The sequence below is a fragment of the Malaclemys terrapin genome, chromosome 3 (assembly GCF_027887155.1).
Source record: "Malaclemys terrapin pileata isolate rMalTer1 chromosome 3, rMalTer1.hap1, whole genome shotgun sequence".
NCBI lineage: Eukaryota > Metazoa > Chordata > Testudines > Emydidae > Malaclemys > Malaclemys terrapin.
The window spans coordinates 39,325,459-39,350,381 of NC_071507.1; the positions used below are offsets into that span (position 1 = coordinate 39,325,459).

Sequence of the window (24,923 nt, forward strand, 5' to 3'; positions counted from 1 at the left end):
GGCAAGCGCCAGGGGGAATCCCGGGGGGCTGGAGAATAAATGACCAGTGATTCCCTGGGAGGCCTCATTCCGGGGGAGCCGAGCGGGGAGGGGCTGCGCCCGAGGGCGGGAAAGGGAAGGAGAAGGAAAGCGGCCGCTGGGTGAAGTCCCCCCGAGCGGCCGCCACCCCCTGGCGGCTGGGGACGGAGGCAGAGTCAAGGTGGGAGGCAGCTCCACTCCCTCGCTGTGCCAGGGAGGCAGGAGGAGGCGTGTCCCCTCCCCGCCGCCTCTTCCCTGGCTCCGAGGAGCCGCTCTGTCTCCAGCTCGCCTCCGAGCAGACAGCGGGCGGCAGCGGGGAGAGCGGAGGAGGCAGCGGAGCGGGGCTCTCCAACTTGACGGGGCTTTCCCCTTCCTCCCTGGCCCCGCGGCGGCACCATGCCGCCTCCGCGGGCCGCCCGCAGCAGCACCCGGGCACAGGGAGCCCCGACGCCCGGAGCCGCGCCCAGCGGGCTCCCGGGCTCTTCCTCCGCGCCCCACTGAAGCGGCAGCGCCCAGCTCCGGGGCTTGCCTGACTCTCCCTCCGCCCCGGGGCGCGGGCAGCCGCCGGCTCCGAGGGGGCGCACGCCCTCTCGCCGCGCCCAGCCCCAGGGAGTCGAACCGCAGGAGGGGCGCGGGGACCCTCCTCTCCCCGCCCGAGGGGGGCATCAGCCGGGGGCCCCGAGCCGAGGCCAGCCGCCGCCTCTTGCGCTCCCCCCTCCGCCCCGCGCAAGCCATGAACTTTGGCCGGGGCCGCTCGGTGGTGTTGAACGTGGGGGGCACCCGCTACTCCTTCTCCCGCGAGGTGCTGAAGGACTTCCCGCTGCGGCGGGTGAGCCGGCTGCACGGCTGCCTCTCGGAGCAGGACGTGCTGGAGGTGTGCGACGACTACGACCAGGAGCGCAACGAGTTCTTCTTCGACCGCCACTCGGAGGCCTTCGGCTTCATCCTGCTGTACGTGCGGCACGGCCACCTGCGCTTCGCGCCGCACATGTGCGAGCTCTCCTTCTACAACGAGATGATCTACTGGGGGCTCGAGTGCTCGCACCTGGACTACTGCTGCCAGCGCCGCCTGGACGACCGCATGTCCGACACCTACACCTTCTACTCGGGCGACGAGCCCCCCGCCGGCGACGGCGGCGAGGACACGCGGCCCCCGGCCGAGCCCCCGCCTGCAGCCGAGGGCAGGAAGTGGCTGGAGAGGATGAGGCGGACTTTCGAGGAGCCCACCTCGTCCGTGGCCGCCCAGATCCTGGCCACGGTGTCCATCCTCTTCGTCATCGTGTCCATGGTGGTGCTGTGCGCCAGCACCCTGCCCGAGTGGCGGGCGGCGGAGAACCGCAGCGTGGAGGAGCAGAGCAGGTACACAGCAGACTCAGTGAGGGAGCCCTCCGGGTAGGACGAGTCACTTATTTTCCCACTGTCCAGTCCGGTGTGTCCAGTCCAGTGTGTCCTGCCGCTCATCCTGACAGTTAATGACTATCAATTATTGAGCACTTAGTTAGCAGTAGCACCGGGATACTCCACCCTCAGCTCCCAGGACTGACAGCCCAACACAAGAACCAGCCCTGAAACTCCCCGGGGAGGGAAACGCCTGCCCTGGTAGGGTTTGGATCCGAACCTCCTTGTACTAGGCACTATGCTAACTCCCGAATAAAAGACCCCCTACCCATGAGCTGACACTGTAATTGACAATTCCCTCATCTGTAAATTAGACGGCTCTGAATTTCATTTATTATAGTGGAAACCTCCTAAGGAACACAGGGGAGCCTTGTAGCTATTCTTAGCCTAGAAAGAGGGGGACAGATTCTAATCTCAGTTACACTGAAATAAAAATGGAACAACTCCATACCAGAGCAGCTGAGATCAGAGTATAGCCCATGCTCTTTATAGTTGTATTAGTCTCGAGTGGATCCTGCAACCCTTTTGCCCACCAATAATCATAACCCATAGGAGTAATCCTTTTTAAGTCTGTGGGACTCTTATGAATAAGGATTACTCAAGTGAGGAAAGGGTGTAGGATTGGTCCTCCTAAATGGAGAAAGGCAAACTAAAACCCTAAATTTTAAGAAATAGATTTATTTTGCCCATTTTTGAATGTTTAAAAAAATTAAATGCAATATATATTCCATAAATATACTTACAAGGGGCCAGTCCTCCAATATATACTGTACACAAATGCCCCGCTTCTGCAAGTTCTTAAGTATGTGAGTAACTTTACAGGTCTGCATCCTGGCAGGACCAGATTCTATACATAGACTCATAGAAGTTAGAGATGGAGAAGATCTGTTAGAGAAATGATTCTGTCCCCTTACAAGTGTATTATATAGTGTCCCAACAGATGTTTAAATTGATGCCATACATTACATTTGATCTTAGCCAAAACATACTTAAAAACATTAAGGTTGTGAAACAAAGACATACAGAATTGGTATTGTGGCTTTAGGGCTCAATCCTGCAAGTCTTATAAATATGAGCAATCCTTATTGGGCTTGATTCTGATCTCACACCAGTGTTAAACTGCTGTAACTCCATGGATGTCAGTTATTCCTGATTTAAACCAGTGGGAGAAAGGACTGAAACCCACAGATTTTAATGGGCTCTCTCTCCTAGGTAAGAATTACTCATCTGAGGGAGGTTGACGTATACAAAAAATATATATATTTTTTTCTGTTCCTCTTTGCTGATTTGTGTGTCAGCAGAAGTTTTCATCCTCCACAGTTCAGCCTATCCTGCTTTTCTCTATAGTGAAGTCATCTTGTCATTATGAAATCAGTCTGTTGCCATAGAATTAATTGGTATGTGATATATTCTGCACTAATAGTCAAATTCATTCCTTGGAAGTATGTTCATGGTTTCCATTGACTTAGATATATGCGTGCAGCTCCAAGTTCACTGTAACTGGGCCAAAAACTCACTGCAGGATCAAATGGGGGTGGAGATGCACTGAGCTGTTGGCTCCTAGTTAGATACAAATACCATGGGTAAAAATGAAAAGATCTATATTTAAGCTTGATATATGTGAAAGTTTCCTGCGGTTTAAAACCTTGCCTTTAAATTGTCCCAAATTATTTCAGATATCTCCAAAGAGTAGTTATGATTTTTATATAACAAACATTTACGTAGATACCTAACGGATAGAAAAATATGTGCTGACACACCTAGGCACAATTGACTTTATTCACAATAATTCTTGATGGTGTGCAGGTCAACTGTAAAGTTGTTGCACTTACCTAAATGAGTTTTTATTTACAGCTAAGCATTGCAGGCTTTATACTTAACTTCTAAACAAAACTTAGTATCCCTTCCACAAAAATGCATTATATAACATTACTCACCAGTGTAACCATCTCACATGTATAAGTATTTGCAGGAGTGGGCCCTAGATACTAATAACATACAATGTGGCCAGTACCTGGGGAAGAGAAGGGAAAAAATATTGAAGAGTGGTCTGTAAATAACTGGAAAAAAACAGTATCAGTGGTAGGTTGAGAACTATTTGTGCTGGTGCATGGAATTGCAAAGAACTGGCCTACAGGATAGGGAATCAGGGTTGTGCTTCAACAATCCCTATGCTGCTCTTGCAGGAATCTTTACTATCTAGCCAATGATGTAACTTGGTTCACTTGAGATATACCTTTATTCATATATTATTGCTACACAGATGTAATAGTTTAACACTGAACACATTGCAAATGGGTGCATGTTCTTCCTCTGGTTGCCACCGTACTTATAGGACACTAGCTGAGGTGGCATAGTTCTTACATAGAGTGGCTATCATAATTATGCACTTCAGTACTAAAAAACTCAGGCGCTGGAAGAATGTGAGTTTAAGGCAGAATTGCAGCTAGTGTAAATCGTCATAGGCACGTTGACTTCAGTAAGCTTGTGACAGTTGGCACCAGTTGAGAAGCTCACCCTCAGAGCCCAATCCTGCAAACACATCAGTATTTATTACTTATGTATTTCCAGGATCAGGCCCCAGCACAGCTGTTATCTGGGTTTACTGCCTTCCTGCTTGCTTACATTTGAATTTCCTTGCTTTCACTGGTATAGTTACAATTTAACGTTATTTACATTTAGAGCCAGATTTTCAAAAGAGCTCAGCACTAAAGTTTTCCCATGAAATCCAGTATTTTTTGAAATGTAGGTATCTGCTGTGTTTTTAGTCTTGAGTTTGTTCGTTAATAAAAACTATCGTCCTTTTATCAGTGATCTTCCTCCTCTTAAAAAGAAAAAACAAAGAACAAAAAACACAGTGGAACAAAAACTCCTATTAATTTATTTGGTATGAGGGACAAAGAAATAGCAATATTATATTTTTCTCACAGCACTGAGCTGGTGATTATATTTCAACAATAAATTGAGATGTTATTTAAATAATTCAGAAATAAGAATCTTTTCATCTTCTTAGTGTATGCACAACGTGCCTCAAGTGGCACATGACCAAGATTCATCACAGAATGTGGTCCACTGGTTGGATCATTGTCCAGGCCGGGTACTGAAGGGGAGCGCAACATCCCTCCCTCACCCCCCATTTTCATAATGCAAAAGATCAGATGGCTGCAAAAGTCCTCAAGATTGGCATGTGAAAGTTAAGGTCTATCATATGACTGGCATTTAGCACAACTTTTTTTTCCTCCAGGATTTCACAGCAAATCAATTGCCTCAGACTTTAAATTCCATCAGTAAAGTTTAAAAAAGGCTTAATTATTTTTAATATCTATTATAAATTACCTTTTCATTAGCTTTTAGGATTTCCTGAAATTCTACTGGACTTTTAGGGATGAGTCTTGCAGTCCTTTTGCAGAAAAAAGTTCCCATTTCAGTTAGCTGAGGAAGGTCCGCAGGAGTAAACCCATTGACACAGTTTTAGGACAAGCTGTGTTTTAGATTCTTTCCAGTGTATTAAGCGCACTCCTCAGATGACAAGCTTTTCTTCCTATGATCCCATCTCTGTTGGACTGGATCTTTGGGTGGCAATCCCCTGTTTTACAAGTATTAACTACAGCCCCAACTGCGTTTTGGGGCCTATATAAGCCCTTTTCCTCTGGGGACCTGTGACCAGCAAACTGATTAAACAAACTTCTAAACGAATCATTATTCATCCATCCAAAAGGTACATAGCACACAGAGCAAAGGGTAAAAACAATAGAGATCTATATATATAGTTCCCCTTACGTACACCTAATCTTTTCTTAGAAGTTTAGTAAATTCCTTTCAGCCCAGTTAGCTCCATCTCTTGTCTGGGAGAGAGCCTGTTTGCTGCAGTTTGTGTCTTTCTCAGAGCATTTCCATTAGTGTCTTCCCCTAGGCAACTACTGACAACCCACCAACAGGTAAATTAAGGTTCATATGATTATATTTATAAATTATATGCTTAATTACTTCAGTCTCTACACCAATATGTTATTAAGTGCATCATCTTGCGCAACACTCCTAAGATCTAATTGAAAGGCCAACTGAAGTAAGTGGAAAGACTCCCATGGACTTTCACTGGGTTTGGATCAGGCCCCTAGTATTTAGGATATCTAGATTAATCAGGGAGTGGGAGGTAGTTTATCTCCTTGGATATTTCATTACATTCTGGGGGCTCTCTCTTAAAAAGAAGATGAACAAGATAGCTAACTACCAGAGAATTTACTGCTTTTTAAAAATAAATTAACACATACAATAATTGAAATTAACTTTAGTGCCCACTCATTTGTGTCAGAACCTTGCTATTCCCCTCCCAATTCTTTACCTGCACATTCCTTATACATTTATAATGTTTCATTTTAAAATGTGCCCATCCTGATTTAGGCATCTATAAACTTTTTATAAAACCATCAGGTTAGAATCAATATTGTAAGAGAGAGACCCACTCTCACACATTAGTAGAATAAGTTATGATGGTTACATTTGGCCTGCATAAAGTAATTCTACAGTACAACAAAGAGATGCACTCTGTTTTCATTGGAAACCACAAAGCTTCATTACAATTTTTCCCAGGCTATTTTTCAATTTAAAAAAAATAATTTATTTCTCGTAAACAGCACCAGACTGGTCATCCTGGCAAGTGAATTGTTATCTACAGAGCAAGTAAAGTATGGACAGAAGCCGGGCAAGCTTCCCTCAAACAGCCCTACCAATGAGCCTTGACCCCCTTCTCTAGGCAATACCACTAAGAATGATAGAGTAGTTCAGTCCACAGCCTATTCAGTCCTCTGTCTTTATGGAGACTGTTAGTAAGAGTGATGTCTACTAGTGCCAACTGACACCAGTTTTGTGTACATGTTCGGATGTGAGCACCCGTTCACAAGAAAAAGGACTGAGATCAACAAACCTTTCACGTGGTCCTCTGAACAGCCATCAGATGAGTTTTGGTCATGATCATTTGGGTCAATATGTGACCCAGTAGTAAAAAGCTCTGTATTCTATCAATCCCTTGGAGTCAGGTTCCCTTAAGTTAAAGCCATATCATAGCTTCTCACTTCTGGGAGGGAGATAGAGGGCCTAGGAAACTCAGGGAAAGTCACATAATGGTCCTCTCTTAAGGAGAGGCATGGAGTATGAGAATTCCAAATCCTGCCAATCCCAGAGATTTGCAAGGAATGGGGCTTCTGGTTTGCAGAGAGGCTTCCCTCCATGGGGCTATTCCTAGGAAAGAGGGAGTAGAAGTACCAGGGCCGGCTCTACCATTTTTGCCGCCCCAAGCAAAAAAAAAAAAAAAGCCACCCGGACTGTGCCGCCCCAAGAATGGACGGAATGCCGCCCCTTAGCTTGTGCCGCCCCAGGCACGTGCTTCCTCCGCTGATGCCTGGAGCCGGCCCTGAGAAGTACATAGCAGAAGTTATTACTGAAAACATTTCGCACAGCAATGTATTTTGTGACCTTGCTCTCCTCCTACCTGGTAGGTCCCACTCTTCAAGGGAGAAGAATTGTTCCAGGACTTCCACAGGCTACTGGGGAGCAGACAGCAGCAGCCCCAGTCTCCCCTTCTGATGCTTTTGGTGATTTAAAGTCCTCCTCTTTGTTCCCCTGTGTCACACAGCAGATGGGTAGTTAGGGTCTTGAAAGTTTTTGATTTGTGGACCCATCTATAAACTGATCCTGTGTATGACACTGAAATGAGAGCTGTGCAAAATCTTTTTGGGACTTCCTAAGCCTTTCCATTGCAGGTCATTTGGAGCCTGTCATAGACTCACCATCCTGGAGCAAGACTCAGCATTGCAGCCCCTCTGCCTTACCCTTCTCCTCCAGGCTTCAGTGGTCTGTGCAGTGACTTGTCCCTCCACTAAGGTCACACTAAGAGTCTGACCCCTCCTAAGGTAACAGTATCCCATCTTGAAGGAATGAAAACTCTCCATGTGTCCCAGACTCAGTTCTCCACAGTCTCTTCCCCCTCTCCCAGACTCTGTACATCTCTTCTCACTCCTTTCCTTCTAGGGCTTTCTCTCTGGAGGACCAGTGTCTCTTAAACCACTGATCCTTGGGGTATCTTCCCCGGAGTCTCTCTTCTCCCAGGCTAGCTTCAGGAGTCTCCTTTTCCCCGGCTGTCCTCTCCATTCAGGGACAGTCCCACAGCATAAGCTTTTTCCCACAGAGCAGAAACTCACACCTTCTAACATATGACTCCTCTTCCTAGTGTCCTGCAGTCCCTCCTCTGTATGAATCACTTAGTCTGGTTCTCCAGCTAGGTCTAATTCTTAATTACCTGTCTCCCCTCCAAGTGCCATAAAATGGACTAATTGCGCTTTCTGTCTCTCCTTAATCCTGCCTCTTCCAGTCCTGTTTGGAATGTACCCTATCACAGAGCCATTACAACCTATTGTGCCAGTAAGCTGTTGTGCATGCTCATTCTCAGAACTATTTCCCCAGGAAGAGATGCCCCCCCCCAACCTTTTCCGCATACTGAAATCATGGTTGAATATGTAGAATGAAACCCCCAGTTAGTAAGTATGTATATCTTCTGCTTTCCTAAGCACAGTAAAACAAAAATAGCTTCTTTTCTAAACACCACCTATCATCAATTACCAGAGGGCATTTGTTCACATTATAAAATAGATCTCTGCAAAATTTCAGTTAAAAAACTTAAGCTGTGTTTGAATCTCAGGAACCCAGAAAATACATTTGAAACCACTAGTGTTTAGTCTCCTACCCTCCCAGAACTTCAGAACACCAAACACATTTGTTTCCAACATTTAATAAAAAAGAAGAAGAACTCCTTGACAGGCTAAGATCCAGTTTGTCATGTTTTAGCCCCAAACATCATTTTATAGCTAAATTCTAAACTGCTTTATATATAGAGGGCTGTGACTGCGTAATGGAACTACATACATCAATTTAAATATAGGGACATGAATGCCTCTGTTATAACTGACTTGTCCCATGAGACATTCATACAAAGGTACATTCAGACAGGGACAGAATGTAGCTAGCCCTGTGTGTGGGTGCACCAGAGGAGAGGGTGCCAGGATCTGACATGTCCCCTTACTTCCTCACATGGGCTGGCCACAATGGGCATTGGCAAGATCTGCTCAGGACTAGGTGCTGTAAACTTCTACAAAGTGGGTAGGGAGGGATGGTGAAGAGCTAGAGTTTCCCCGTCCCCAGCAGCAGAGGTCAGAAGACAACTGCAGAGCAAGTGCACTCTGTACTTTCTTTAGGCACAATAACTGAACCCCTGGGAGCTCAAGAACGCATTTTGCCTTTCTTCAGGACAGCACCCATTGTTACCACTCCTAGTGTGGGGCTGTGATCATGTATGACACAGTCTAGCCCGTTCAGATATACTATCACTGACAAAATGCAGAATTGAAAGATGTTGATAGGAAAGCTTTGAGAACACAGTAAGTCGAGAATTCCCAACGACTTTACAGATTCTGGCCCTGATTCTACAATACTTGCTCAGGCAATACTCCCATTAACTCGGAAGACATTATGTGTGGAAGTCACTTGGAGTTTGCCTGAGCAAAGACTTGACCATTGGAACCAATGCTCTGACATTTTTCTAGTTTAATGCTGCTTTTATGTGGAAATAAGATTTTAGGAACAATTTAGGCACAAATGGATGTTGACGGACTTTAATCACATATTGTCTTGTCATCTGTTTTCTTCATGTGTCCTGTTGACTGTGTATGTTTTATTCGGAAGTTTAATAGATGATAAAGCCACTCCAGTGAATTATTTTTTTGAGATTTCAGCTAATTTCTTGGAGAATGTTATAAAAAAAAGAGAATTACCAGTTTAAAAAAGAAGAAGAATGCACAACTGAAGGATGCTTTGTGACAATTCAGAATATGATTACTTTACTAGTCTTGTTAGTGACTTTAAAAAAGGCATTTCCAAAGCAGTCTAAGCCAGTCTATATGTAAAATAGGTTATTCTGCTAGGGAATTATCAGTCAGAACAGAAAATTAAATGAAGTGATTGGTTTAGAAAAAGAGCTACGGAGGACTGATTTTCATTTCACAGACAAAGAACCACATTAAAAATAATGCTGAGGGTCTTATTTGAAAACTGATAAATACCTAGAGATTTAGCGTTTTTGATGAGAACTAAATTTTCATTGTGTTTAGGTACAAGCAGGGGTCGTTGACACAATAGAAGATTTTACATACCATCTGTGCTGGAATATCTAGCCACTGAATAAAAATTAGGGTTCAGCATTTTCTCTGAATTTCTCAGATTTTGTGAATTTTTGAGGGAGCATTATGTTTGTTTAAAAAATATTTTCTCAATTTTTAATGGTAGGTTGTTTTAAAACTGAAATGAAGAAGGGGAAAAGCCTGCTAAAAATCTTGATTGGAAACATACGGAGTAGATGCTGGTTTGCCTAATGATATCAACATAAAGTCTGTGTTGTAAATATGTATTCAAACTTTTAAAACTTACATGTGATTTAAACAATGGACTATAACATATAGTCTATCAGGTGAACATATAGTGAGACAGTTTTAAAATGTATATGCTTTATTTATCCTCTTCCACCCTGTCTCCCCCTCCATTAAAAAAGAAGCAGGGTATTTGGCATAAGAAAATATCCCAGAGTATTTTAAGAAAAGTGAATAAAGAACATGCTGTGTCCTTATTCTTCCAAGTGAATGCATCTTAGTTGGTTTTAATCTCATATTAAATGTCAAAGATAATTAGGCCGTATTAAAGGCTAGTTGCTAAATCTCAGTTTTCTTAACTGATGCTATTTATCTATTAATGATACAAATAACAAGTAACAAACAATGAATCATTTAAGGCAGAGTTACTCAATCTGAGGCTGCAGAGCTAATATGTAGCTCTGCTGAGTCCTCATACAGGCGGTAGGTCTGATCATCGCATTCTTCCTGGTTTCAGGAGCACCAACTACCTGTCCCCAGTGAGACATGTGGGATAGGATGGGACAGGATGGAACAAAGCTATTGGAATTAATCTATGAAGGAGAGGAGAGAATGGTCATAGAGAAGAACCCCGTCCTTCCTATCAATAACCAGGAAATGGGGGAAGGGAAGAGGGACAAAGAGAAGAACGGAGTCTTCTTCTTCTCAATAGCCAGGAAATGTGTGGATGTATGGGGGCGGGAGGCGGGAAGGGGCAGGTAAGATGGAATGATTGAAGCAGGGCTTTGGAGCTGTGCTCCGGCTCCGCTCCACCTCCAGGCAAAAACCTGCAGCTCCACTGCTCTGGAGCTGCTCCGTGCCCCAGCTCCGGGCTCCGCTCCAGAGCCCTGGATTGAAGCTATCATATTGATTGGAGGTAGTGTCAAAGCTAGAAAATATGATATCCTGATTTTACTTCACCATGCTTATAATATAAGATCAGGTGAAACAACCAGCACAGTATGGAGCAATAGCTCTGCAGTTCAATTCTGTAATAAAAAAATCTGTTTTTCAAGATGGAGTACCACTGATTCCCTATGCAGCTAAAAAGCTGTTTCTGTCGCTTGTGCTCCAAGTGAGCTCCACAAGCCAGCCGGCTTTCACAATCTTGGAGTTTCTCATTGTATTCAGAGAAGTAGCACTCCTAGCTTCTGGATATGTAATATCTACTTCATAGGGCTGTCGATTAATCACAGTTAACTCACACAATTAACTAAAAAAAAATCACGATTAAAAAAATTGATCACGATTGATCACAGTTTTAATCGCACTGTTAAACAATAGAATACCAATTGAAATGTATTACATATTTTTGGAAGTTTTTCTAATTTTTCAAATATACTGATTTCAATTATAACACAGAATACACACTGTACAGTGCTCACTTTATATTATTTTTATTACAAATATTTGCACTGTAAAAATGATAAACAAAAGATATTGTATTTTTTCATACAAGTACTATAGTGCAATCTCTTTATCGTGAAAGTGCAATTTACACATGTAGATTTTTTTTGTTACATAGCTGCACTCAAAAACAAAACAATGTAAAACTTTAGAGTCTACAAGTCCGCTCAGTCCTACTTCTTGTTCAGCCAATCGCTAAGACAAACAAGTTTATTTACATTTATGGGAGATAATGCTGCTTGCTTCTTATTTACAATGTTACCTGAAAGTGAGAACAGGCATTCATATGGCACTTTTGTAGCCAGCACTGTAAGATATTTACATGCCAGATATGCCAAACATTTGTATGCCCCTTCATGCTTTGGCCACCATTCCGTAGGACATGCTTCCACGCTGATGATGCTTGTTAAAAAAAATGTGTTAATTAGATTTGTGACTGAACTCCTTGGGAGAGAATTGTGAGTCTCCTGATCTGTGTTTTACCTGCATTCTGCCATATATTTCATGTTATAGCAGTCTCGGATGATGACCCAGCATGTTGTTCGTTTTAAGAACACTTTCACTGCAGATTTGACAAAATGCAAAGAAGATACCAATGTGAGATTTCTAAAGAGAGCTACACCACTCGACTCAAGGTTTAAGAATCTGAAGTGCCTTCCAAAATCTGAGAGGGATGAGGTGTGAAGCATGCTTTCAGAAGTCTTAAAAGAGCAACACTACGATGCAGAAACAACAGAATCCAAACCACGAAAAAAGAAAATCAGCCTTCTGCTGGTGGCATCTGACTCAGATGATGAAAATGAACATGAGTCAGTCTGCACTGCTTTGGATCGTTATTGAGCAGAAGCTGTCATCAGCATGGCCACATGTCCTCTGGAATGGTGGTTGAAGCATGAAGGGACATATTAATCTTTAGCACATCTGGCACATAAATATCTTGCAACGCCGGCTACAGCAATGCTATGCGAACACCTGTTCTCACTTTCAGGTGACATTGTAAACAAGAAGCAGGCAACATTGTCTCCTGCACATGTAAACAAACATTATTGTCTGAGCGATTGGCTGAACAAGAAGTGGGACTAAGTGAACTTGTATGACATTGTTTTATTTTTGAATGCAGTTATTTTTTTGTGCATAATTCTACATTTGTAAGTTCAACTTTCATGATAAAGAGATTGCACTTTAATACTTGTATTAAGTGTATTAATAATACTATTTCTTTTATTTTTATAGTGCAAATATTTATAATAAAATTATTATAAAGTGAGCACTGTACACTTTGTATTCTGTGTTGTAATTGAAATCAATAGATTTGAAAATGTGGAAAACATCCAAAAATATTTAAATAAATGGCATTCTATTATTGTTTAACAGTGCGATTAATCGTGATTAATTATTTTAATCACATGATTAATCACAATTAATGTTTTTAATCGCTCGACAGCCCTACTACTTCACCATTCCTTGGCCAACTATAATTGACCTTATCCTAGGACTTCACCAAACAGGATCATCATGCAGAGCAAATGGGATCATATAAATTTACATTGAAAGGCTCAATGGAGCCTAAGTTGCATCCTGTAATGACTTATGGCAGCCATGGGGTCAACCCAACTGGCTGACACAATGGCAGTGAAGTTGAAGAATAAGAATTAAGATGCTGCCTTTAGGTAAAGTCAAAAGCCAGTCTATCTCCCTGTCATAAATATGGGAAGGGTAACAACCTTTATGTATGCAGTAATATCAAATCCCTCCTGGCGAGAGGTACAGAATCACTTACCTGTAAGGGGTTAATCAGTTCAATTAACCTAGTTGGCACCTGACCAGAAGGACCAACGGGGAAAGAGAATACTTTCGAATGTGGGGGCGGGGGGGAAGGTTTTGTTTGTGCTCTTTGTTTTGTTCCCTCTTGGGCAAAGAGAGAGATCAAGCAGGTAACCCTGCTCCTACTGAAATGATACATCTAAAACTACAGAAATTGTAAATAATAGCAAGGAAATGCGTTAGATTATCTTTTGTTTTAGCTTGTGAATTTTCCCTATGCTAAGAGGGAGGTTTATTCCTGTTTTTGTAACTTTGAAGTTGAGTCCAGAGGGGAATCCTCTGTGTTTTAAATCTTTTTATTACCCTGTAAAATTACATTCCATCCCGATTTTACAGAGGTGCTTCTTTTACTTTTTTCTTTATAATAAAGTTCTTCTTTTAAGAACCTGATTGATTTTAGTGTCTTAAACATAAAGGGTTTGGTCTGTACTTTTATTAAAGGCAATTGGTTGGTATATTATTGTCAAGCCTCCCCAGGAAAGGGGGTGAAAGGGCTTGGGGGGATATTTGGGGGGGGATAGGACCCCAAGTGGCCCCTCCCTGAATGTTTGTTTAAATCACTTGGTGGTGGCAGCAATACCATTCAAGGACAAGGAAATTAATTTGTGCTTTGGGGAAGTTTTAACCTAAGCTGGTGGAATATAAATTTAGTGGGTCTTTCATGCAGGTCCCCACATCTGTATCCCAGAGTTCAGAGTGGAGAGAGAACCTGACACTCCCCATCTAAGTGCGACACACAGGGCAGTCATTCACGTCCTAGTAGTGTAACATTTAGAGAGCTAGGAGGTAAATTCTGCAGGGGACATGTTCCCAATAGGTGCTGTCAGAACAAGAATGGGAAGTTATGGAAAATGGGAGGCAGAGAGTTCTTTTCCACATTGTAGTCATGAAAGAACCCTTGGTACATTCTGCAGGGGTGCCATTTCAGGCCAAATTCCTGTTCAGGCAGTTACACTGTGGAAAAGACCTCATCTCATTCATTATTCCTGGACTGGAAGAGAAAGATATGTTTCCTGCTTTTACAACTCCCAATTGATTTCCCATGAATTAGTCCAAATGAAAAATATATTCCTTCTGTTCCTGCAGACGAGACTACTGCTGTCAATAGCTGGTTTAGCACTTCAGCAAACTCTGGTTCCAGGTGCTTAGCTAGTGACTTCCACCAGTTCAGTGGTGTGACTCTTTGCATTAAGAAATGAGCCAATCAGAGCTCAGATAGGGAGAAGCTATAAAATAAGAGTATGTGACCATCTAGGCTGGTTTAGTGGATGATCTTGATGAGATACATGAGGGTGTCTCCTGGATTAAGAAGCTATATGCCAAATCCTGTGATGACTGCCAGTCTCTTGTGCCAGACTCTTGCGCACAGTCCCTGGGTCTCCCACACACTGAGGCCCTTAATTATTTATAAAGCTTGACCTGAAAAGTTAGATTTCTTTCCCCTGATTCTTTCTTTATATAGAAAAGCAGCCTGTAATGTAAAGGTTTCGATAGAGGCTCATGGACTCAGCATATTTATTTTTTATTTAAATTTTTGAGAGATTATAGTGAGTTTAGGCCTCCCATAGTTTGTATTAAAATCAGATTTCATTTTAAATACGTTTATTTTTAAAAAGAAAAACTTACTATAATTTAAATAACAAAAATCTGATTTAAATTAGAAAAAAATCTTTTTTTCCCCAAAAAATCATCAATTTTTATCCACCCTGCCCGAAAGCTACATGGGGTCACTGGATCAATACCAACTCACAGGGAAGATTCCACCAAGACTAGAACCTACCGTTCCCTAGATGTTCCACATCCAAGTATTGACCCAGCGAGACTCTGCCTAGCTTCTATACAAGAAAGAATCAACATAACATGCGCATGGCCTCAGGAGGAGCTATCAAGTGGAACTTTTTTGGATGTACCAAAAAAAAAAATGCTCTTTCACGTAAATGTTGACTGCCAAGGGTCAGAGCCACAACATAAATCCTGGAAAATAAATCCTAGAAAATGGATTGGAATGGAATGAAGTCCCCTTAAATGTAGAATATTTTTGGGCACACTTAATAATGTACATAAATTCTATATCCACAGCTAGGAATGTATTATTATTATTATTATTTATTAAGATCCCAGCCAGCTTACAACCTGTAAGCAAGTGCAGACTCTGTCAGAGTCTGCATTAGGATGATTTGTATTTGTTTGCATTTGCTATTCAGGGAGAGAGGAAATGGTCACAGAAAATTCCAGAAACACAGTTTTTCATTTTAGTGTGGAGCATGGGAGAGATATAAAATGATATAATATTTTTGAAGGAGTCCGTGTTCCTTTGCCAGCTCTCTTCTAGCAAAATAATAGATTATTTTTTCCATGGTATTAGATCATGAGCGACAAATACTACTTTTTAAATCAGGAAAGGAAAATACATAATCTATTAACTAAGTTCAATAATATCTTTATGGCTGCATATAATCTGTGCATTTCTGTGTGTTTTGTTTTGAGAGAACACTGAGGTCTGAACTGAACTGCCAGATGCTATAAACCTAGGTTTTTAAAAGTGGAGATTTTGTAGATATATCTAAAAGGTATCCTTATAACTTATGTTTAAGGCAATCAGTCACTATTAAATAAACACTAACATTACCAGAAGCTTCAGATCATTTAGACAACAAGTCCTTTTACTTTACTGGACTATAATTCTTAAGAGAAAACATTTTGATTTATGTGGGTCTACACATTAAACAGGGCCGTCCCTATCCATTTAGGTGCCCTAAGCAGCCCCCCCATGGGGGAGCTGTGTGGGGCCCCAGACCTCCCCCCCGCCCCAGGGTCTGAGAGGCAGGAACTGTGGGTGGGGGAACTTTTGGGGGCCCAGAGTGGCCAGGGGGATTAGTGGCGGGCTCGGAGCAGCCTGCTTTGCTTCCCTCGCTCTGTCCCCAGCCATGTCGCTCGGGAGGAGGAGGCTTGGGGGAAGGGATCCTCCCCTGCACTCACCGGCAGTGGCAGAAGTGGAGCAGCCCGGCCCCAGCCCACTCCACTCTGCCAGCTCCCAGCTGCAGTGCTCCGCTTCCCACCACTGGTGAGTGCGGGGGGCGGGGGGGGACGACGGACCTTTCCCCAACCCCCTCTTCCCCCACAGCGACATGGCTGTGGCCGAGGCAAGGGAAGAGAAGGGATGCGGAGCGGACTTGGGCCAAGTTGCTCTGCTTCCCACGGTAGGTGAGTGTGGGGGGCGTCCTTTCCCCAACCTCACCAGCAGAGGAAAGCAGAGTGCCGCAGCTGGGAGCTGGCGGAGTAGAGCGGGCTGGCGCTGGGTTGCTCTGCTTCCCGCCACTGCCGGTGAGTGCAGGGTCACGGGGGGAAGAGGTAGAATGGGGGTGGGCCGGGGGCGGAGCGGGGGGAAGGGTAAGAGGCAGGGCGGAGGGAGTTGTCCAGGGCCCCACATTCCCCTAGGGACGGTCCTGCGCCTTGCAGTGGGTGCAGCCCACATGGGGGGCGGCCGAGGGATGGGGCTGGTGCTGCCGCGTATGCAGCACACAGCTGCCTAGGGTACCATGAAATTTGGGGCAATTTGGTGCCTCAAATTTCATGGTGCCCTATGCAGCTGCATATGCCTAAGGACGACCCTGACATTCAACTTTTCTAAGATAAATTAAGTCAATGTATTCGTATAGACCTTATCTGAGAGAAAGGCCCCTAACTCATAGATGCTTCATGGGCCTCCCTGGCTATCTATGCAGATTCAGTGGCTGCCTCTGACTGAATGGGTACTTACCTCTTGTTAATGGTAGCATTTAGTTTATAAGGCAGAAATTATTCCCTTGCTATTGCCTGAGCATTACTACCCCCTCCATTTTTGAGGCTGGGGTGTCTCTCTTTTGTTGGGAAGAAGGACCTGCATTGAAAACCAATCCACAGTGGCTAATGGAACGGATGAGTTTCAGAAGGCTCTGAAGAAGAATATTATCTTTCTAACAGACCACTGTCTTAGACTTTGTCTACACTACTCAGCTTTTAATGACATGGCTGTGTGGCCACAGCCGTGCTGCTAAAAGTCATGCAATGTTGCCGCTGTTTGTCGGCTCTCCTGCCGACAAAAAATGTCCACCCCCGAGGAGCGGGGTTAGCTCTGTTGGCAGGAGAGCGCTCCTGCCAACAATGCGCTGTTCATACTGTCACTTGTCGTGGCAAAACTTTTGTCTTTTGGGGGGCGAAGGGGGCGGTTTAACACCTCTGAAAGACAAAAATTTTGTTGTTCAATTGCCAGTGTAGTGGTTAAGAGAAACATCAGCATGTGGGCTAGATTCCATGCTATGCCTCTCAACAGAACTGGTTCTCTAGCAAAACAGGCAAAATCTTCTGTGGTTGCATTTCAGCCTATAATGCTTGCTAGGGCTCTGAAATTTTTTGGGCACATACAGACTGTTATCTTTGAGTTACAGTTTGTTCTTCCTGTCTGGTTAAAGCCAATGCAGAGGTGTTGGCACAATTGTTAGAGCTGATTTCCAGTGCTTCCATAAAGCACTATCTTTTCTTAAAGTAATAGTTGCTTAATAAGCCATCGTTTGGCATGGACAATCTCTCCAAATATTGCTCCATTCTGGATCTCCAGTGGTGGTGAAACAACTCCAGTAAATCTAGAATTTTCAAGTCTTTTTGACTCCCATCAGTTGGGTTTTAGACCTCTTATGGTACTGAGACTGCACTGGTCTTATTGGGTTTTGAGTTTCTGAAGGCAATAGATGAAAGTGCTTGCGAGATGGGGAAAGCCATGAGAGAAAATAGCAGATATTATATTAGTCCTCTTAATTAACAAGATATGCTCATGATTAATTTAATAAGAGGGCATGTTTCCACCTGCAGGATATCATACTGGATCCCCAACAGCTACTGGCTACCCAGAAACAGCAGTTGCTATTTGTGCCTTCTGCTGGCCCCAATTCAGTAAAGCATTTAAGCATGTTCTTAAGTCTCGCTGACTTCATTGGGACTTAAACATATGCTTAAAGTTAAGCCCATGCGTAAGCACCCTTTCTGGACAGGGATACTTCCCTGCATCTGGGCCGTTTGTACTTGATAAGAAGGTTGTGCCCTTTTCTTTCAGATGTGGTCCTCACCATTGACTCGGTTACTGTGAAATTAGATTATTGCAATGCACTGTACATTTTTAAACCCTTTAGAAATTTCAGCTAGTGCAGATTGAGGTGACCCCACTTGTAAAACAGGAGGTTGAGAGCAAACTTGCATGAGCTATTTTCCCTAAAAGTAGAAATTTCAACTTCTCAGTGCTCACTGTGAGGTTTAATTTTTGTGGCCCAGGCCAGCAGACATGTCTTTCTCCTTAATAGGTTGTTCTGCTAATGAGCTGCCACTCCATAGCTTTTGGTAGGTTTGATAGCTTGCGAAGTATGGCGATCTTAAGCTGGATAGGGACCTAGAGTTTTAGTTTTAGATATGAATAGCTGTCTACATTATTTTAGACGTTATCCTGTAGTGTTCCTGACTTTGCAGAAATATCCTCACGTATTGGTAATGTTAACAATTTGTAATTCCAACAAAGCATTCACTAAATGAATTGCAGATATAATCAAATCCTTATCAGTAATCAGTTCTGAGTTGTACTCACTGTAGCTTGGTATTATATTTACACAAAAAAGCTCAGAATAAGATAGTGTGGCTCACCATTTGGCAAACCCTCCACTAAGGCTCTGAATTAATATCAATTTAGTAATGTCCACAGACAAACCTTAATTAAAATGCTCATATAGAATTAAAATGCTCCACTTTGTTTCTTTTGACAGGATCATTGAAGCTATCTGCATAGGCTGGTTCACTGCAGAGTGCATTGTGAGGTTCATCATCTCCAAAAACAAGTGTGAGTTTGTCAAGAGGCCCCTGAACATCATTGATTTGCTGGCAATCACTCCTTACTACATCTCTGTGCTAATGACAGTTTTCACAGGGGAAAATTCTCAGCTCCAAAGGGCTGGAGTCACTCTGAGGGTTCTTAGAATGATGAGGATTTTTTGGGTGATTAAACTTGCCCGTCACTTCATTGGTCTTCAAACACTTGGTCTGACTCTGAAGCGTTGTTACAGAGAGATGGTGATGCTTCTTGTCTTTATTTGTGTTGCTATGGCAATTTTTAGTGCACTTTCACAACTCCTTGAAAATGGGCTGGACTTGGGAACAAAGAATAAGGATTTTTCCAGCATCCCTGCTGCCTGTTGGTGGGTAATAATCTCGATGACCACGGTTGGTTATGGTGACATGTGCCCCATCACTGTACCTGGAAGGATTCTTGGTGGAATTTGTGTGGTTAGTGGGATTGTTTTATTAGCATTGCCTATTACTTTCATCTATCATAGCTTTGTGCAATGTTATCATGAGGTCAAGTTCCGATCTGCTAGGTACAGCAGAAGCCTCTCTGCTGAATTCTTAAATTAATGAGTGCTCCTGCTTTTTGTAATAGTACTTGCTAAGCTTTGGTGGAAGAGGTGATGGTTGCTCCCTGTGTACACCCATCTTGCTGGATGATCTAAGGAACAGCATTGTCATCAGCCCTGAAGGATGTCAGTCACCATTCTCACCTGAAGGATGACTACCTGCTTTGGACCCCATGGTAGGGAGTGTGGGTGGGCATGTTGAGATCTGAGAGGAAAAAAATGGTAGCTTCTAGAACAACAATGGGACTGGAAAGTTCTCAAGACATCATGGGGACTGGACTTCTCTCTACCTATCCAGACAACTACACACACAAATCATGGGCTTGGTACCAAGAGAGATGAAGACCTGCAACTCAGTGGGAGTTGCAGGTACTCACCACTCCTCATACTGATATCCCAGAGCCTTCCAAGGAAAATATAACAGATGTCATTCAAATATTTAAAATCTAAAGGTCCCTTGGAGGCGTAGAGACCTTGTTGACATGAAGCCTGCTCCAGAAGAGTTGAGGGCATTGGAGCAGAATTGCTGCTACTTTTAATTCCTCCAAGTCATGCAGCAGGTGGAATAATCTGATCTTACAACTGAAGGAAGAGGAAAAAAAATATAAATACACAAGGCAGAGAGAGTCTCACAGCCCAATTCTGATCTCAGTGAAAGCGACAGTGAGGTCAATGGAGTTAGTCCAGATTTTTATTGGAGGAACCAAGAGGAGTGTTTGTCTCCCTCTATGTTGTGGCATATGCTTAACCACAACTGTCATTTCTCTGGGCGTAAGATTTATAGTAGCAACTAATGTCATACTTTATAAAGATCAGAGTAAAATTCAGTTGTCGATAATACGATCAATATATCAACTGCTAGCTCAGTGGGAGGCAGATATCCAAATTTGACTCAGGTGCTCAGCTAAACTCTATCAACATGAAGACATTTACCTATAAGCCTTGATTTCCCACCACCCCATTTTATTAACCATAATCACCTCATAGTGAAATTGTATTCCAAGGAACATGATATGAGTCTGTCACTTGAGAGGTTCAAAAACTTTCTAGACAAAGCACTAGAAAACAGGAGAACAATCCTGCAATGTCGGGGCTGGGACAGATGTCCAGGTGGGTCTTTTTCCATCTCCAAAATTCTATGATGATTCTTATTGAAGGATCTATTATGAATTGATATAGTTAATTTAAATTTTAACAACTGTACAACAGCCCAGATGATACTGAAAAGTAGCATTTTAGCTGGATGGAACCTGTGCTTGGCACAAAGTAATATATTCTCCCCTGCAAATATGGAATTAAGATGAATGAAGTTAAGTTCTCATGTTTCATACACTACATTTCTTGTGTAGTACTGCTTAGTAGCACTATTAAATATGACTTTGAAAAGCTGCCATGTGCTGTTAAACATTCAAACAAATTTAGACACAGCTAAACCAGTACTGTTTGCCACCCACCATTAACAGGAAACATTTTTATTAACCAGAATCACCAGTTTATTTGAATTTGGTGTGCTTGCCTGAAAGTCATTGTAAAATGTTTACTGTGTTTGTATTGTAGAAGCACCTTTGGATGTTTTGTGTACATTTGTCTGCTTTAGAAATAGAGTGACTGGGACCTAGCAACAGAAGTCTTTGGTACTGATCACTCAGACTAAAAATATTAGGTGGGGTATATAGCTAGTACTTGAAGGCCATATGCTGAAAAAGAAATATACTGCCATTTTTGCTGCTCAAGACCTAAGAAAAGTTATGGATCATGTTAAATGGCATGCTGTTGGTTTTAGGGGAAAGGGATATGTACTGATAAAGCCAGTCAAGGAGAGAAAGGAAATTGTTTCACTACCAGAAGTTGTAAAGTAACCTGAAAGAAAAGTTGCTCGATTGCAATAGCCATGAGTTTGCATTTCCCAAAACTAGTTTGCTTAGTTCCTTTTCCTTTTTTCTGCAATAGTTTCTTGAGGATATATTATTGTGTAGTGCCACATCCACACCTTTGAAATCTCTGTATCTTGCAGAGAGGTGAATATTCCTAGGGAAGGGGGAGAAATCACTTTTGGGGAGAGATTCTCAGCTGGTTTAAGCTGGCCAGCTTCCAGTAACTTCAGAGGATCTATACCAGTTGACACCAGCTGAGATTCTGGGCCTTAGCATATATAATAGAGCTGATTAGAGAAAAAATTCCCCACAAGAATTAAAGTTAGTTTTTTATAAAAGAAACTGAAATTTGAGTTTCATTTTCCAGCCATTGAAGACTGAAACATTTCAGCCAAAGTTAATGTTTTGATAAAAAATTAACATTTTTTTTTGAAAAAAAAATTCTCTACAAAAAAATTGGCTTTGACAAAATGAAAATTTTCCAGCCGTGTAATACTGAATTTCTATTATTTTCTTCTTCTACTAGTGTTGAAAAAGCTAGCGCTACACATTTAGAAACTCTTGGGTGAAATTGGTTTCCATGTAACTTTTTCAAGTCTACTGTGCCTTCAGTCCACAGATTATATTTAAACAGATTAATGCCCTCTATTTGGGATGCAAAATACCATATACAATTTGAGCCAAGTGGGTACATCTCATAGTTTTAAACATATACAAATATGAAATATACTTACAGTAAGTTGTAGCACTTAATTCCAGAAAAAAATTAACTTGTATTTTTATCACTACAGTATATATAAGGTCAGTTTTTTAGCTTCATGTGCAAAAAAGCGAAGTCAGTTATAAATTAATGCACACAATGACTTTCAAGTACTGATTTGTATTGTACAGGCAATTGAATACTAGACATTCCAAAGACAAACTAGTGTCTAGAATATGTTTGACATAAGAGTACAGAAAATGTGCTATTTTAAAAAGGGTTTCCAAATGTAGATTCATATAGAATACAAAGAATATAATCACCTACTTAAGATACTTATGTAAAGGAATGTATGTTTATGAAAAGTGGAGATCATCTTAAATACAAACATTTAGATTGCTCTAGATCAATTTTTTATTGCAGAACGTGAACAAAAATGCCTCATGTATTTTAAATTTGCATTACAGTAGAATAATTTTGAATAGCTAAGTGGATATGAAGTAAGAGTCTAGTCCATAAAAACTTGCCCTAAATATAAGCTAGCTACGGAGAGATATTTACTCTTTTCTTTATTTTAGTGTAGCATGGTTATTAATGTATTGACAAGAGGTTTCCTTTACTCTTTTTAGAAACCAAGTTGAAGTAGCCTTATATCAGAGGTAGCCTTAAAACAGAGAGCCTTATAGTGAAGGGATAGGGTATTCTGATTTATAGTGATGCTTATTGTCTTATTTTCTATAGATTGATTTTCCTAGTGAAACTTTCTATAAATAAATATTCTATAAATATTGAATTATACATGCGTATAAAGATAAGCATTTCTTTAAACTGGTTAAGTTACTCCATTAAAATGCACCTGAGCTTTCTTTTCAGTTTTATACAAGCATTATGGTGTAGTGTTCTCTCCACCTAATACAGCATTTCAAAAACTAAGAGAGGATAGTTGGCTAACTCTCAACCACTTCCCCAACCTTCACACCAGAATAAAATTGTGTTCCTATTGTGTTCCCACTGAAATCAGTAGGAGTGGAGGGTGCTTAGCAAATTGGGCCCAGAGTCTATTTTTCTCTTACTGTACTGCACAAAGAGACCCCACCCCAAAATCTCCAGTTATGGAATATTAGTTACTATCTCTTTGGATATCGGGTTGCTTCAGCTGGGATACTTGATGCCTCTAAAGACACACACAAGAGGAGGAATGTAATCTTTGGCCATTTATCCTAAAAATCAGATGGTGCCCTCTCCCAGGTGAGACCAGACCCCACAATGGTTGACTGTTTTCAACAACTTTGTCTAGATGGGTGCAGGTTGTCTAGGGCTTGATTATTAATTTTGAGGTTAAAAAATATCCTTGTGTCAGAGGGGCATGTTTTGAGCCTCATGAACATTGTAGAGAGCCTAGTGAATATGAAAATCCTCTTATGAGATTCATGGCCTGACTAACATTTATGTAAGGGAGGAGTGGTGAGTGGGAATTTTCATTGTGTAAACAATCTGTGGCGGTATCACAGACTTCAGCTGAATCCTGCCGTTTCAGGGATAGAGCTGATGGCTTTGTGGCTCCAAAACCAGAAGCCTCTTCCACTTCAGTTATCTTAATCACAAACACCTTAACAGATCTGAACTTCAGCCCAGGAGAAGGCATAAAGCCCTGAACATTCACACTATACCAATAATTTCTTCCCACATAAGAGGTCTATGGTAAGCTTATCAATCAAGCTCTGGCCATTTGAAATTTGTATTGTCTGTATACAAAGGCCCAGATGCTGCAGTTTCATCCATCTAGGCACAGGGTCCGTTCTAAAGGAGGCAGCTGTAGGATCATAGCCCAAGGTTGCGCATAATGAAATAGATTGATCATGTTGGTTTAGAGAGAGAGAGATTGTTTTCATGACTTGAAAGGGAATCTGGCTCAAAGAAACAAAAGATACGTTGTTTTTAAATTAATTTTCACATTTAGAAATGGATGATGTTTGTCTACATTTTACTGGTTCTGTTCTCTTCCTGCTGCTTAAAAATAGCTCCTCTTTACGTTAATGGAGTAAAGAGAGTAATGAGAGCCCTATTGAAGCTATGGCAGTTTACACCAGCTGAGGATCTGCCCCAGCAGGCATGGAGGAGACAATAAATTGCTGTTCATATAATTAAGCCTTGAAAACTACCTAATATAATGTATGGTTTATGAAATAAAATTTGGAATAAAGAATCTCCTTTGTGGATGGTATCACGGGTTAAACTTCAAGAAGAATATATTGTGCAATTGATATGTATGTTCAGTAAAATTGTTCATCTGCTCTGAATCTAAATTTTAAGGGCCAGAGATTAAATATAAACTTTGATCAAATGATTAAAGTGACAATGTTGATTGCAGCTTTTTAGAATCCTTTGTTCTTTGCAAATTCAGTAATTAATAATTTTTATAGAACATTGATTTTATATTGTTTGCATATGTGTAAAAAAATTCTGTATAACATTTGACGAGTTAATAAATTTTTGCTTCCTTAACCACCTGTATACAGTATTACGTGCATGTGATCTCCAAATAAATCTACTGGATTCACTAGCGTATTTCACTGTGCGAGGCTTAAGATAGAACACTAAAATAAAATTGTCAGACTTTTTAAATAGAAGTCTTACATTATTCTCTTTTATTTTAAGGTATGGCATTGTTTTGAAAAGTGACTTTGCAAAATTGATACATTTCTTATGCAACAGTTCTATTCCCTGTGGGTATTCATATCTGTTTGGTGTACTGACCCAAAAAAATAAAAGTGTTTCTTAGGCCATGTCTATTCTACCACTTTTGTTGGGATAACTT

The 24,923-nt window shown here is 41.8% G+C and overlaps 1 protein-coding gene across 2 annotated transcripts; it reads left to right on the top strand.

Moving 5' to 3' along the window:
* Positions 1–337: 337 nt before the first annotated feature.
* On the top strand, positions 338–24,665 carry KCNG3 (potassium voltage-gated channel modifier subfamily G member 3). Of its 2 annotated transcripts, none has more exons than XM_054022276.1 (2): positions 338–1,410; positions 18,887–24,665. In XM_054022276.1, the coding sequence occupies exons 1-2, from the start codon at positions 752–754 to the stop codon at positions 19,530–19,532; spliced, it is 1,305 nt and encodes a 434-aa protein (XP_053878251.1). In that variant the 5' UTR covers positions 338–751; the 3' UTR covers positions 19,533–24,665. The 2 variants fall into 2 exon arrangements, with proteins under 2 accessions (XP_053878251.1, XP_053878252.1); XM_054022277.1 differs by having other exon boundaries at positions 338–1,377.
* Positions 24,666–24,923: the final 258 nt, after the last annotated feature.

What these genes read in the sequence shown, in the direction of transcription:
- KCNG3 (XM_054022276.1), top strand. Translation starts at nt 752, where the DNA reads ATGAACTTTGGCCGGGGCCGCTCGGTGGTGTTGAACGTGGGGGGCACC. An exon ending in TCAGTGAGGGAGCCCTCCGG is followed by an intron (nt 1,411 to 18,886) that starts GTAGGACGAGTC and finishes TTCTTTTGACAG; the next exon opens with GATCATTGAAGCTATCTGCA.